This window comes from Psittacula echo, assembly GCF_963264785.1.
Source record: "Psittacula echo genome assembly, chromosome: 3".
Taxonomy (NCBI): domain Eukaryota; kingdom Metazoa; phylum Chordata; class Aves; order Psittaciformes; family Psittacidae; genus Psittacula; species Psittacula echo.
In genome coordinates this window covers 119,528,346-119,542,393 of record NC_137736.1, presented here as the reverse complement: position 1 = coordinate 119,542,393, position 14,048 = coordinate 119,528,346, and the positions used below count along the sequence as shown (strand labels likewise).

General features: G+C 38.3%; 1 protein-coding gene across 3 annotated transcripts in view; it reads right to left on the bottom strand.

The window, feature by feature from the left end:
• Positions 1-7,483: 7,483 nt before the first annotated feature.
• Positions 7,484-14,048, bottom strand: part of GRM5 (glutamate metabotropic receptor 5) — a gene marked incomplete at both ends in the record, with an annotated part of 251,483 nt that continues 244,918 nt past the window's right edge. For all 3 annotated transcript variants that reach the window (XM_080614213.1, XM_080614211.1, XM_080614212.1), the window contains one exon: positions 7,484-8,306. In XM_080614213.1, coding sequence (XP_080470339.1) covers positions 7,484-8,306 — 823 coding nt within the window. The remainder of the gene's footprint in view (positions 8,307-14,048) is intronic.

The following is a 14,048-nucleotide window of genomic DNA, read 5'->3' as shown; positions in this document are numbered from 1 at the left end:
TTTCTTTCTTTTTTTTTTTTTTCTTTCCATTTAGAGGGATAATTAAACCAAAATCTACTCCAGAATCCATTGGCTGGAAACAGAATATAGCCAGACTTGAGGTAAGACGCTGATTTTCAGTGGTGACAATGACAGAGCACTAGAAACCAAATAAAGTTATCTCAGATGCTCTGTTTGTAATTCAAGATTAAATGTGCACCTGAAATGGTAGGAGTAATGAGGTTTCTTACTACAGCTATAAATATAATACTTTGATATATGAATTCTCAGCTGAACAGCTTTGTTTTCTATTATTCAAAACTAGATTATTAAACGATGTTCTCTTGACCTGAAAATCCATATAGATTGTGTTTGCTTTGAAAGAGAAAGATCAAACTATACGAGAATGGTATGCAACTATTATTTATGAATATGAAATTAATCCTTTAAAACAACAGAGAGGAGAAAAATGTTATCATTGAAGAGTTTGTATATGGGCACACCTGGTTTGAAGCAAAAGGTACTGAAAACATAACTGTAAGTATTTCAGAGAAAAAAAATCCAGTTTTCAGTCATATCACAGATTTTTTTTAATACTGTTCAAAAAGTACCTGACTCTACATAAACACCAACTATAACATGATGTAGACAATCGAGAAACAAGCAAATGTATTTTTCAATGCTAAAATAAATTACATTTGTACAGGTAGAAAGCAAAACCAAAGCTGATAAAAATGTTAAGTTTTATGAAAAATCATTTTCAGTTCACATCAAAATAATAACTTTACATTCTCTATTTTTAATAGTATAAGCAGCAACAACATAAAAAAGAACAAACGCTCACAGAATGTTTGAAACCAGTTGTTCATAGTTATTAGCAAATTAAAAAAATAATAATTACAAGCACTTGTAGCCCACACAAATCTTTTAGAGTTGGCACCGTCTCTCTAAAACATCTATATTCTATATAGATTTCTAATTACGAATACCACCAGCAGCTGCCATATAATCCTATTAGTACATGTAATATACATAGTATATTTGTTCCCATTTGGCAGATCGGAGTGACTTAATGTTTATTGTTTGCTAATACTGTCATAACTCAGATGAGACAAAACCAGCCATATACATCAATTCATCACCTAGATGAATTTTTTTACTTACCTTTATGCTCCACTGGTCTGTATCTTTTCTACTTTTCACAATATAAAATTGTAAGTGGCAATTGCAGAGATTTGAACAGAGGGTATAGTAATAAACCATAGCAAAAAAAAGTGAATCCCGATAATTCAACTCAAGTCTTTAATACGTGCAGTGCACACTGAAATGAGTAGCAGATGAATTATTTGCTTGTTCATGAAGAGTATTGACTTCTTTTTATGAGATTCATGAAACTGCCAGAAAACTGTGACCTGTTTCTTATTTTTGGACATATTCTCTTGCATCACTTAACACATTTAGTCAGTACAATTTTCCCATTTGGCATACCTGCTAGAGTAGCAAAGATGAAGAAGAATGGTGGGGAGGTATTATTCACCAAGCCTAGCAAGTTGCTTCAAGAATGAACCTAATAAAATGCATCTGGTCTTTGAGTCAAAAGAAATTGGGCAGAACATCCTGTCCTTATCATTCTCTGCTGAACCAAATAGCCAAGATCTATAGACTTGGTTGGCCACTATCAAACTTTGATTTTCTTTACATGTATATTAGTCTGGAGTGATTCCATTGACCTCAATAAGCTAAGGGCCAATGCCAGTAAAGGACTTCAGCACTTAAAATTATGCAGTATATTTTTTATGATTTGGCTCTAGTGTGGAGGCCAAAACCCTTTGTTAAATGTCTGACTTTGGTGTGAAGTTTGTAAGAAGACTTGGGTGCCCAGGAAAGCAATGCCACATGGAAAGAGATATCAGAGATTACTCTGCTTGAGCCAGTATGGAAATGAAATGCACAGAAAATACTAATTTACAACTGGGATCCATTTCTGGACATGGCTGTACTTTTCATTTCAAAGATGGATCACCTTTGTAAAAGATGGCTGGAGGTAAATTAAAGTAGTCCCTTTTGTCTGCAGTCTCAGAGAAGTGGGAACCTCAAGTTTAATTCCTTTCCCTATCTAAGCAAACTCAGACTTTCCCTTTCCATGGAGGGGTCTGAGAACTCCCAATGGAAGACAAGATGGTTACAGACACAGAGGTAAAGAAGGGTACATCTTCCCCTCTTGTCGTTAAAGCACTTTTCAGGGAAGTATTTAAGGGTGGGTTTTTTAGCCAATACATAGCATAGAAAAGGTAATGTCTCCAGGTCTTTGTAGTTGCAGTCTGTGTCTTCACTTCTTTTGCAGTGATCTGGTCTGTGCTCCAGAGATTTTATAAAGTATTAGGTCTTAAAAGTTCATATACCATCCTTAATTACATCAAGCTTATGTCCTATCAGGGTCCGGAGTAGCTGTTCCTTTTCTACTCTATGACTCAAATTTGTTTTATCTTGTGAAGTTACCTTAGTGAGATGAACAGAGGAAACCTCAACACTGAGTAATTTGAACACTTCCCAGCCAGTGGGAAAATTTCAATCACCTCTGGCAATGGTAGGGTTTGAATTTAGGTCTCTCCCCTTCTGCCCCGCAGATCTAACCTCAAGGCTTATTATAAAAAAACAGCAGCATAACTAGACCCATAGCCTTAAAACAAAGGATGATTTCTACTCTTTTTTGTAGGAAGTGTGATCCTATCGGTCCATGAGCAGTACGCTGTATGTACTCATTCATGGGATATACAGGGATTTAATGTAGGAACAGCTGTTTTCTGGATCCCTGATGGGTTTTATCATGATTAGGTGTGTCAAGATCAGGGTAGTTCTGAGTATACTCATATATACAATGCTAGATGCCACAGTAAGGTGACAGCTCAATAGTGATTTGAAAACTGAGTTTTTTAAGTGTAGGTATTAAATTCTGCTGAAATCCTCACTTTAGGCACCAAAGTCCTTTTTTGGGTCAGCCCTGACACTGTCTCCCATACAATAAGAAAGTCATGGTCACATAATTAATCCTGAGCATAGTGCTCTGGTTTCCTTAAGGACCTGACATTTTTTTGTATGCTGTCTGTTGCTGTCACGTTTTTTCCTCTCACCTCATAAATGATGTATTAAGCAGAATAGCAAAGTTGCACGCTTTCCTCTACAAATTTACACCCACCGCTATGTTGTCTTTCAGTCTGGTCTTGGTGTCCCTAAAGAAAACATCCCCAGGTGAACTCCACTATCACCAAGAGTCTCAATCATGAATTGGCCTTCTCAATTACTCTCTTTGGAGATCCTTTTCTCCCAGTTTTGACCACTAAGTTTCCCTTTTGCAAATACAGCAACTGAATAAACATCCAAGCAAGCTAACATTTTTTTTTTTCTTTTAAAACTTTTAACAGTTATTTTTTAATTAACATTTACCTTTTAATTTGCTTTTGTTGCTGGAAATCGATGGAAGAAGCCAGCACCTTGTGATCAATCAGGCTCCCATCAGCAAGTGCTTTGTGGACCATGGTCTAAAAATCTCTCTTCTAAAGTATCTGTATGAGTCTAGGCACCAAATGTTCAGATAGAAATACAAGGAAGCACATCTCCAAAGTCATGCAGTTATTCTTCAGAACCAATTAAAAATACAGTTCTTCTTCAGTATTGCTAACACTTCTTCCAAACTGGCCCGCCAGAGCAATTTACTTTATTTCAAGAGCACAGATTCCAGGAGTGGTTACACTTTCGCTCTTCAGGGTTGGCCTCAAGCACAAAAGAAACAAGTGATTTTTCGAGGTCCCTGTAGTCAAGAATGACAATTGTTTCAACTCCTTTAATTCCCTTTCTGGCAGCAGCACTAAATTGGAAGGCAAATTCAAGCCATTCAGTTGGTACTTGCACATTCTTTAGTTAGATTGGAAAGTATTCAAAATTGTACCCTTTGCTTTATGTCTGAAAATCCTTACTGTTATGTCTTAATGCCCTAAACAGACTAGCATGCAAACGGCATCATGAAATCATATCTGTCTTTCATGACTTTTTTTTCTTATGTCAAAATCATTGGCTTCTATCGAAGGACTTCCCAGTCTTTCAGATCTCCTACTGGGCTCCTTTGAATTACTACTTACAGTCGCTACTTAATTGTTACCTTCCTCTCACCAAAAAACTTTCCTCCCTTTGTTGAAATCCAAGCATATCATACAAAGTGAGACTGGTACATTCCAGCTTGTACAATTAAAATAAATTCTGCCTTTTTAAAATGCCATTAAGGCTGATCTATCCTTCGTTAAAGATAGACTGACAACAAAGAGGTACAATCTCAGCAGGGTCCATCCTTGGTTCCTTGTGCAGTTAAAATTTCTGCTGTGGCTAAAGGAATATACAAAAGATGCATGACTTCCCAGAGTGAGAGTGAGCAAAAGTGTTCAAAATTTGGGTTGTATAACATTAGGGTTTTAGCCTCTTGCAACATGGATTTAGGTGTGTAAGGGGTTTGTATGTGTGTGTGTGTGCTCACACATGCGTACATACATCATCTTGGCAATATGTATGAAAGCTGACAAGAAACTGAGCAATAGCTATGGCCATGGTTGAGCAGAATTGCAATTTGGGAGCAGAAGAGGTATATTTATGCTGAGTCACAATTCGAAAGTTTCTATTTCTCATTCCTTTTCACTGATTTTATTTTTGAGAAAAGATTTTTATTTCTATCTGTATAATCCTTATTTTCACTGTTGATTTCACAGTGCAGTGAAGCCCACAGATTTTAGCAGGATAACATTAATATTAAGTGTCCACCAAACATAAGAAAAAACTACAAAAATGGGAGCCTAAAAGGCAAGGGAAAGATCAAGATGGAGAATGTTCTAGTAAGGACAATTGGTCAACAGCTTAAAGAATAAGAGAACAGATAGTAATAGAAAACCTTTAAAATTCACATTAACTTTATCAGAACACGCTGTATATATCAAAACAATACTGTACTGATGGGAAACATATATTATCATATAAGCCTTCCATGAACAACATTTAAATGGTCTATACTCCCTAAATGAGAATGTTTGCATCACAGACTGATTGGACAAGCTCTTCCCTTAAATGTGGGTTGTAACCTGTGAAGAAGATGCTTTCTCCTAAAGACGGAGAGTTAGGGAATCATGAGACATGCTAGTAATGTGAACCAGGAGGGAAAAACCAAGCTTTGTCTGGAAACAGTACAGCTGAATGAAGCTGAGCCTGTGCTAACCAGTCATGCAAGGAGGCAAGAACTACACATAAGCAGCAGGGACGTACAGTCATGACTTGGTGTATTGACCTGCCTTCTGGAGTAGAGCTGTTTTGTGACCTGCTGGTTCATGCTATAGACATAGCTAGTAAATGACTTTAACTGGCAAAATAAGCATGCCCACAGGCTGCTAATGGATAACACTGCCTTGTGCAGGATGTACAGAGTCACTACTGTATCTCTGTGAGGTGCTAGCCTGGATTCAGTCATCTATTACTTTTGGTTTTTAATGTTGTTGAGCAGCAAGTTGGTTTGCAGCACACAATGGTGAAATTAGCTTCCCAAAGGAATAGAAAATGCTTTTTGCTAAACTATGTGAATGTGCTTTCATCTTTCTTTTGTTTTTTTGTTAAAATATCTATTATTTTGGATATGGGGAAGAGAAAGGGGGTATGAATTTGAATTACAAAATATTTGTTATCTTTGAAGAGATAAGATTGAAAGGTTTTGAAAATGAAACATAGCAGCCTTATTTCAAGGCTCCCTTCCATGAGGCTGTCATCTATATAAGGCTTCTTCAACTCAACTTTGAATTGAAGTACATCACTCACCACTTCATACTATCCTTAAGTAAAATAAAACAAAACAAACCCATAGATGTTTGGCACCTGAGGACAGCTTTGTCATGAAAGAGAGAACCAATACTGTGTGCGTTTAGGGCCTAACTTACAAGTCTTATGTAACTGTACCTATCAAAAATTATTTAGTTCCTATTCAAACTTTAAAACTCTTCCCTGCCTGTATTAAAAAAGTGCTGTGACAGTATGAAGTGCACTAAAATGTACTACCTTGATACAGGAAAAAAATGTGAGGAATCCCCTTGCTTCTGTCAGTTGCTAAGAAACAAAGAAAGACTGTTGGTTCATGCCTCATTAGATCTTCTCTCTCTTAACCTTTACTCTGTATTGCTTTGAAAGTATTTTTTCTTTTTTTTTTTTTCTTTTTTTGTCACAGTTCATAGCTGCAAGGCTTCAGCAGCTAAATAAAGTTAAAATAGATGCTTATTAAAGAGTAGCTAAATCACCTCTAAGCAGATTTTGACATAGGGTTTTCTTTTCCCTGTATATGAATTGCAATTATGACAACCTTTCCACTGACAATTAGAGTTCACCATAATCCAGATAGGTCTCCTAGAATTCTGTCATTCAAAGTATAGAGAAAATCCTTAGAGTGTTTACCTGTTCCTTAAAAGCAAAAACTATGGGAGCCCAAATAAGTATTTTAACTGGTAACGTTAGCATAAGAATGTCCATAGAAATGTGTTAATTTCAGTAGGGAGCACAGCTATGATATAGCTTGGTAGTGCTGCTAGAAAGAGAATATTCACCTCAACAACTTGCCCTGATAAGGGAATTACAAAACAGTACTCCAGAAAATATTTTTTGCTACGTCATTATTAGTTGGCAACACGGTGAAATAGTCAGGAAATCTTCCTTGGGTTTTGTTGCTGTGAAGGTGAATCCAATGTTAACAAATTGAATTTTTGACTGATAGAAGAGAAATTCATAAACAAATGTATAGGTTGAGAAGTCACTTGTAAAGCCCTCCATATTGCAGTCACTCACTGCAAAGCCTCAGCTTAGTGTTATCCACGTGTAACGTATCACAGACACAATATGCTTCAACAAAAAGTTTGGTAGTTATTGAACATACATTACTGCTTTTTGAGATCTTCATAGAAAAAAAAAAGAAAGAAAGCTTGACGGGTTGGTCCCAGATTTGAGTCTGTTAGAAAATGTACATTCAATGTTTGGTCTTCTATTCTTGATAAAAGATCAAGGTTCACTTCTGGGTAAGGAATCAGCGTAAACAAACAAACCATTGTACAGTTGTTTACAATCTAGTTTCCCCCCCACCCCGTATATTGTACACACAGTTCATTGTAATACTAAAGCAAAGCACTTGGTATGTAACTGATTTAACAGACTCCTTATAAGCCCTCAAAAATAGATTCAGTGTTTCTGAAAAGCCCATGTTTTTTTAAGGCCACGAAAATCTGCCAAGAGTCATTTTGTCTTTAAAACAGCATAATTAATCTGATGTTTCCACTTCTCAAGTAACTCCTCTTCTTGCTCTCCACTTCTCACAAGATGACCCCATGCCTCTCACTCTGTCTTCGTAAACACTGGAGATCTTGAAGGCTTGGCTGTCCCCTCACTACTTGCTTGTAGTCGTTGAGATCCAACGTTCCAACGTTGTCTTGAACTACATTCACAACGAAGAAGAACTTTGAGTATAATCTCTGATGAGAAGCGTGTCATACTTTGGGGAGGACGGGATACAGAGAGCTGATTCAGAAACCGGAGAGCTGGGAGATGCACTTCCAGAATCAATGGAGTCTCTAAAAGGAGAAGGAGGAGTTAAAGCTACCAACTCCTCAAGGTCTTGCTTAGTTGATGGGGTCTCTGAAGTGCCTTCCTTGATGCTGCCATTTGAAGGTTTCCTCGCTGACTGCGAAGCGCCATTAACTTCAATGGCAGGAAGCGGCTGAATCTCTGCAAACGTCGTCATTGTCGTAGGGAGCTGGATTTCCCGTGGAATCAGGTATGAAGAGCAGAGAGGAGTGGACACCATTGTCCCTGGAGTGGCTGTTGAAAGCATCATAGAGTTCAGCTCACTGATATTGGCTGTGAAGCGAGTAACCACACTACTGATCTGCTCCATGAGGGACCCTTGAGAGGAGCTACTTCTCTGAGGAGGCTCTGATTGGAAGGTGGGGGCATCATCTTCTGTTCGGCTAACGGAGGCAGTTCTGTGGCTCAGAGTGCTGATAGGCGAGGGCGTCTGTGGTCGGTACTGAGCTGGGTATTGCTCTTCTGCTTCTGAAACATCATAAAGGGTTTTGGCACTGGCCTCAGGAAATGTAGCACTGCTACTATGTCGGCTACTATCTGTGCTTTTGGAAAAAGGCTTGATCACTGCAGTTTGATTGGGGTTCTCTTTTTTGTTGATGTGGATTGACAGCCGCTGCCAAAGGTGTGCTCCTCTGCTGCTTTTCTCATTCTGGGCCCAGGAAACTGATTTCCCATTAGAACTGTAAACAGAAATGAGATAAGATGGTAACTTGCATCAAAATTAATAGTAAAATCACTGTACCTATACCATGGGTATGTGGTGTCCCAGAGCTTATATTCATCATAAAGCTGACTATAATTTCATCTATATCTCTATCTATTGCAATATATCTATATCTATCATATATGTTCTAGGAAAACAAGAAGAGTATGCCAGCTCATTTCGCAGGCCATTTCTTGCCTCCAGCCATGACCTACTCTGCTAGTTCATGGCCACTGCTGACCCCTCTGCTGCTGCCCTTTGGACAATGGCAGTGTCCATTCTGGGGAAGGGAGCAGCTTGATGGCTTTCCTTCTGTTGGAATGGTGTCAGGAATCGGCGCTGTAGCACTGAGAGATGCATGGAGGAGTGAGGAAGAAGTAAATGCTTGGAGGGAATAGGTGAGAGACTTGGACTGGCTGTGTTGCAGTTGCCAGGTATGTAGGTTGGTCTGAGAGCATTCAGTGGTAAGGAGTTTGGTGTAGGGTCCTGGCCATAGATTCCTGGTGTGAGGCAGGGAGTATAGAATTGGAGATGGAAAAGTATAGTCTGTTATGGCTGGGGGAAAAATACCTGTTTATAATCTACTACTTGGAAGTATTGGAGCAATACTCAGAAAGGGGTTATACTGGTTCTGGTTGGAGAACCGCTTCTAATGGGTGACTTCTTTTTCATCAAGGTACTTGGTAAGTTAGCCACTACTAGCTTAAAAAGAAATAATTTTTTAATTGTAGGTCAGCTCATAGAATAAAACTGTATTCCTAGTCAGAAAGAAATAATGGACAAGGTATAGAAGCAGCTCCTCATGATGACCTGAGTTTGGAGACAGCGATAAACATTTTGCTCTACTATCCTGCAAAATGAGTCCTCTTAGGATGATTTCTCTTCTGATCCCATCATACCCTGCTCATTATCAAAGTTGTTTAGTTTTCTTCTCTTGCTACCTAGGAAAAGCCAGCTGTGGCACTTATAAACACGTAGCATGAAACCACTCCTTTTCTTTTTCATCTTCCTTAGGCTGATGAGCTGGTGTTTATACATACATTGACCTAAAATTCTTGGAATAAGAAAGACCATTAGAAATATTTCTTAGCTGAAACAATGACTCTGAAGTGATGTCAACAGGAAAACCATAGTCTCCACATACAAATAAGTGTTCTTTATATATAAAATGCAACAGAACCTTAAACAATTCACTTCGGTTTCTAAAACATTTGCTAAAGCCATTTAGGATTTTAGAAAGACAACCACATTGGAGACCCTGGCAAAGTATCACAAATTTGTTGCTTGTTTGTTTGCTTGCTTTTAAAGCCTGAAATAGATAAACTAACACATTAGTCTGCAGCGTAACAGTTTGCAAGACACACAGTTTACTAAACACAGATGACTTTATACCAGCCATTATGTGGAGGTTTGCCACACACTATCAGTATAATAGCTCTTCCAGGCATCTAAAAAAAAAATTATGTGCTGAGTGTAAACAAAGCCTTCTTGTGGGTTCACATCCACGATTACATTACATGGAATTATGATGGATCATGTAACACAACATATGCCGACAGCTTTCCCCTTCAAAAGCAGCATGACAGAATCCAGTAGACAAACACAATGTAAACCAGTGGGTATTTTAAGAGAGGCTAGACTGGGAGATGATCTGTGTGACTATGTAAGGGTTCAGCCCTTTCCTGCAGTTGTCATCTGGATCTTGGACATTAACTGTAACATATACCTACCCCAAAATGCCAGAACAGCCGATGTCTTGTTTTGCTGTACCTCAATCAGAACAAGAGTGAAAAGCTAAATCTAACCTGTAGCACTAATTACTTTGACTCTTGCATCTCTGAGTTAAGTAGGAACTGATACTAACATCTTCCAAAGGCAAATCATTGCTTCTGAGGATTGCCTGCCCTTCTCACTGGAACATGTACTCAGTGTGTTTATGGAGCTGTTTGAGAGCCCTGGCTCCTTGGCCATTCTCAGTCCCAACTTCAGTGGGAGCGTGGTGCCAACAGCAGGAGCAGGATTTGCATACTTTAGCAGATGAGATCTTGCCTCTTGTTCTGGTATGATGATTGTGAGACCTCCCAGCTCCTGCTGGGTTTGACCTGTACCAGGAGGCTGGGTGACTTTGCACTTGTAACTTTGATCTAGCAGAAAGAGAGGGCCAAGTTCCAGTCCTGCATGTCCTCCCTGTTGGGATCTCAATACCTGCAGAGTTCAGAGCTCAGAGGGATCTGCGACAAACCTGCCTGCCACAGAGGTGAAATATTCCATGAACATGAAGGATTAGCCAATGCAAAAAGAAATGCTTACCAGAAGAAAGAGGTGTGTTCTAGCACCGTTCCTGACTTCAAGCACTGGCTTAGTACAGATGTTCAAACCCTATGGTTTTAAGTGTGTGCATGAGTGCTAAATGCATGTAGATGTTTTCAGTTGACTGAAAGTCAGATTGTAAGACATTGTGAAGAGAACGTACCAGTCCTTTCCTGGTCACTCTTCAGGAAACAATTATTAAGTAAGAATATGAGGCTGAGGAGCCTGGGGAAAGGAAAAGGATGAAATATGGGGATGTGTCCAGCCCTTGGCAAGGGCAGCTGACAGTTAAATCTTCAGTGGAGCAACTGTTACCAGCAGGTTTTGGGTCAGTCTTGAGTGATGCATTAATTTACTGTCTTTGCAGTGTGCCCAACAGTAACCAAGCTGTATGTGTGACTAATGGAGATCCTAGTGCTCTAGAGGAGAGCAGTGTCTGTTTGATGTAAATGTTGTGCAAAAGCCTGGAAGACCTGACCATTATTCATTACAAATTCCTTGCTATAAAAATCTGAGTAGAAAACAAGCAGCAATTTATCAGTGAGGAATGAACCTTGTAGTTAAAATCCTAGTAGTTTACTCAGAAAGAATTGGAATTGTTATCTCAGAAATGTATCACCCACTTTATTATGCCGCACCTACTTACTACAAAGTCAACACTGGACTGAGCTTTGCAATCATTTATTGCCCTTGTGAAAGGAACACCACTTGTTTTCTTATATTGGTTATGAAGCTGAGTTAAAGATAAATTGTAGTGATAGTACTTTAAGATTCTGCTCTAACTGCATATTGCTACTCAAGTTAACTGGAAACCACTGCAATGCACATAATTTAAAAATAGAAAAATAAAGATAGATTGGAGATACATACTATGATGCCTACTAGTGGAATTGTTCACATTTATTATGCCCAGCTCTGCCCTTTGGCGATGGGAAACTTTATGTCAGGGAAATTCTAGACTTTTCTTGCAAACAGATTTTGACTCCTTCAGATGACAAGAGAAGAATTCCACCTTTGAGCTCCCAAAGGAATTCCACTGCTAAGATTGGCTGAATCCTCATTTTTCTACCCCAATCTGCTTTTCTGCTGGCACATTGCACTGGGTAGAGCAAAGCAGAGTACAGGTCATATTTGCAGAAGAGCAAACTCCGATCAGTGACACAATTTCCAAACCAAGATGTGAGCAAAATACTTTTGTTTTGGTAGAACAAACCCTTTTGCATGGCATATGGGTTTTTTGGGGGGCTTATGTTTTCTGAATTTATCATTTCTTTCACTATGTGTTAGTTAGGTTCACCTTTATGTACAAGAGGGATTTCCTCAGAACCAGGAATTTTAATAGTTTTTTCAAATCTTTCTACTTAAAGCTGCTTTGATTTGATTTGAAAGCTAAGCTTTTCCCCAGCTTGCTAGACCTACCATGATATAATGCATACAAGACATGAAAATGGTATAAGAGAGCTTTCAGTCTTTGATATTTTGAGTATTTCATCTACAGTTGTCCACTTGATGACAGAATAGCAATTAGTAAAATTTCTCATTTTCTTCCCTTAATCCTTATAATGAGGCTAAAATTTTGTCTTCAGGGCTTTGTCCTGTGTTCATAAGGATATTAACTACTTTATAATCACTGAAGTGTTAAGAAAAATGTTCCACTCCCCTTACACGTGGTTTGGTGGGGTTTCTTTACTGTCTAGAATAGCTCACTTTGTCCTTTGTTTTGGTTGAGGTAGCAGAAGTTTTCTTTCAGCATTTCTTACTCTGTGGTATGACTATATATGAGATGATACGTACCTCTGCCACCAGGGTTTATTTAGCCAGATGTTATTAAAACAAACGTGTTTTGTTATGTCCTTCAAAATACAGAAGAAATTAAAAACAGAAAGAGGAACTGACAGTCACAAAGGCTGAAAGCTCTCATATTTTAGCAAGGGTGCCATTCGTATTAATTACCTGAAGTTCTAAAATCAGTTCTAATGATGAGTGCCTAGGGACTAGTATTGGGACAGTTGATGATATCATATGTAATTTGAAAATAAGTCACTTATTCTCTTGTTAATAACTTTAAATGAAATAGGAAATCAGTTTAAAATTATGGAATTTATTATTTTCTAAGAAAGCTTGGAATGCATAGATGCCTAATATTATTCAGTAGTAAAAACTGGAATACAAGGCAAATTGATAGAGATTAATATAAAATTTTAAGGGAATTTTTGTTCTCTCTCAGGTATCAATATCAGTATTTATTTCCAGATTCGAAATGATACAACTGAAAACAAATACTGGACAGTATGTGTTTGCAACCTGTCCTCACATTAATATAATAAGGAATGATTTCAAATTCTTTAATTTGTAAGTCTATACAGGAAAGTTTGTATTTCAGAACACTGATATAGAATCATAGAATCATAGAACGGTTAGGGTGGAAAAGCACCTTAAGATCATCTAGTTCCAATCCCCCTGCCATGGGCAGGGACACCCCACACTAAACCATGTCACCCAAGGCTCTGTTCAACCTGGCCTTGAACACCGTCAGGGGTGGAGCATTCACAGCTTCCCTGAGCAACCCATTCTAGTGCTTCAGCACCCTAACATTAAAGAATTTCTTCCTTATATCCAATCTAAACTTCCCCTGTTTGAGTTTGAACCTATCGGCCCTTGTCTTATCACTACAGTCCCTAATGAAGAGTCTTTCCCCAGCATCCTTATAGGCCCCAATATAAATTTTAGACCCCAATATAAATTTTATTATATATAGGCCCCAATATAAATTTATTGAGCTAAAATTGGCAGCAAAGTTATGCTTAGATGTTTCAATGGCTGAAGCAGAGTGTTATATTCAAACTTGAAGCAATATCATTTTTTTAAGAAGCTGACTTAGTGTCCTGGTTTCAGCTAATTTTCTTCCTAGTAGCTTGTGCAGAGCTGTGCTTTGGCTTTAGTCTGAGAACACTGCTGATAACACACCAATATTTTAGTTGCTCAGTAGCGCTTACCCTGATAAGTAATTTAGCTTAAATTATTTCCATGCTGCTTGTTCTATGGAGATAAATAAGAACACAACACAAAAGAGCAATAATACAGGGCAAAAATTAATTTTGTCATGTCCCAAGTTCTAAAGGAAACAATGCCTTTTGCAATTATTTTTCAAACAAGGAGAGTTATTTCCTGTTAACAACAAGGACATTTATTTATATTACTCCTCGAACTGTAATCTGTTATTGCATCCTTTCCTCACGAAAGTCACAGCTGACATTAATATAAATGACTTAATATATAAGGGTGAAAGAAACTACAAAGTGAGAGAGAGCTGGCGGACACAAACTTTGCCAATGACCTCCCAGTGCAGACACCAGCGATGCTAATGCTGGGGGCTGTTTCAGCAGCATGCCTGGTCAGAATGGGAAAT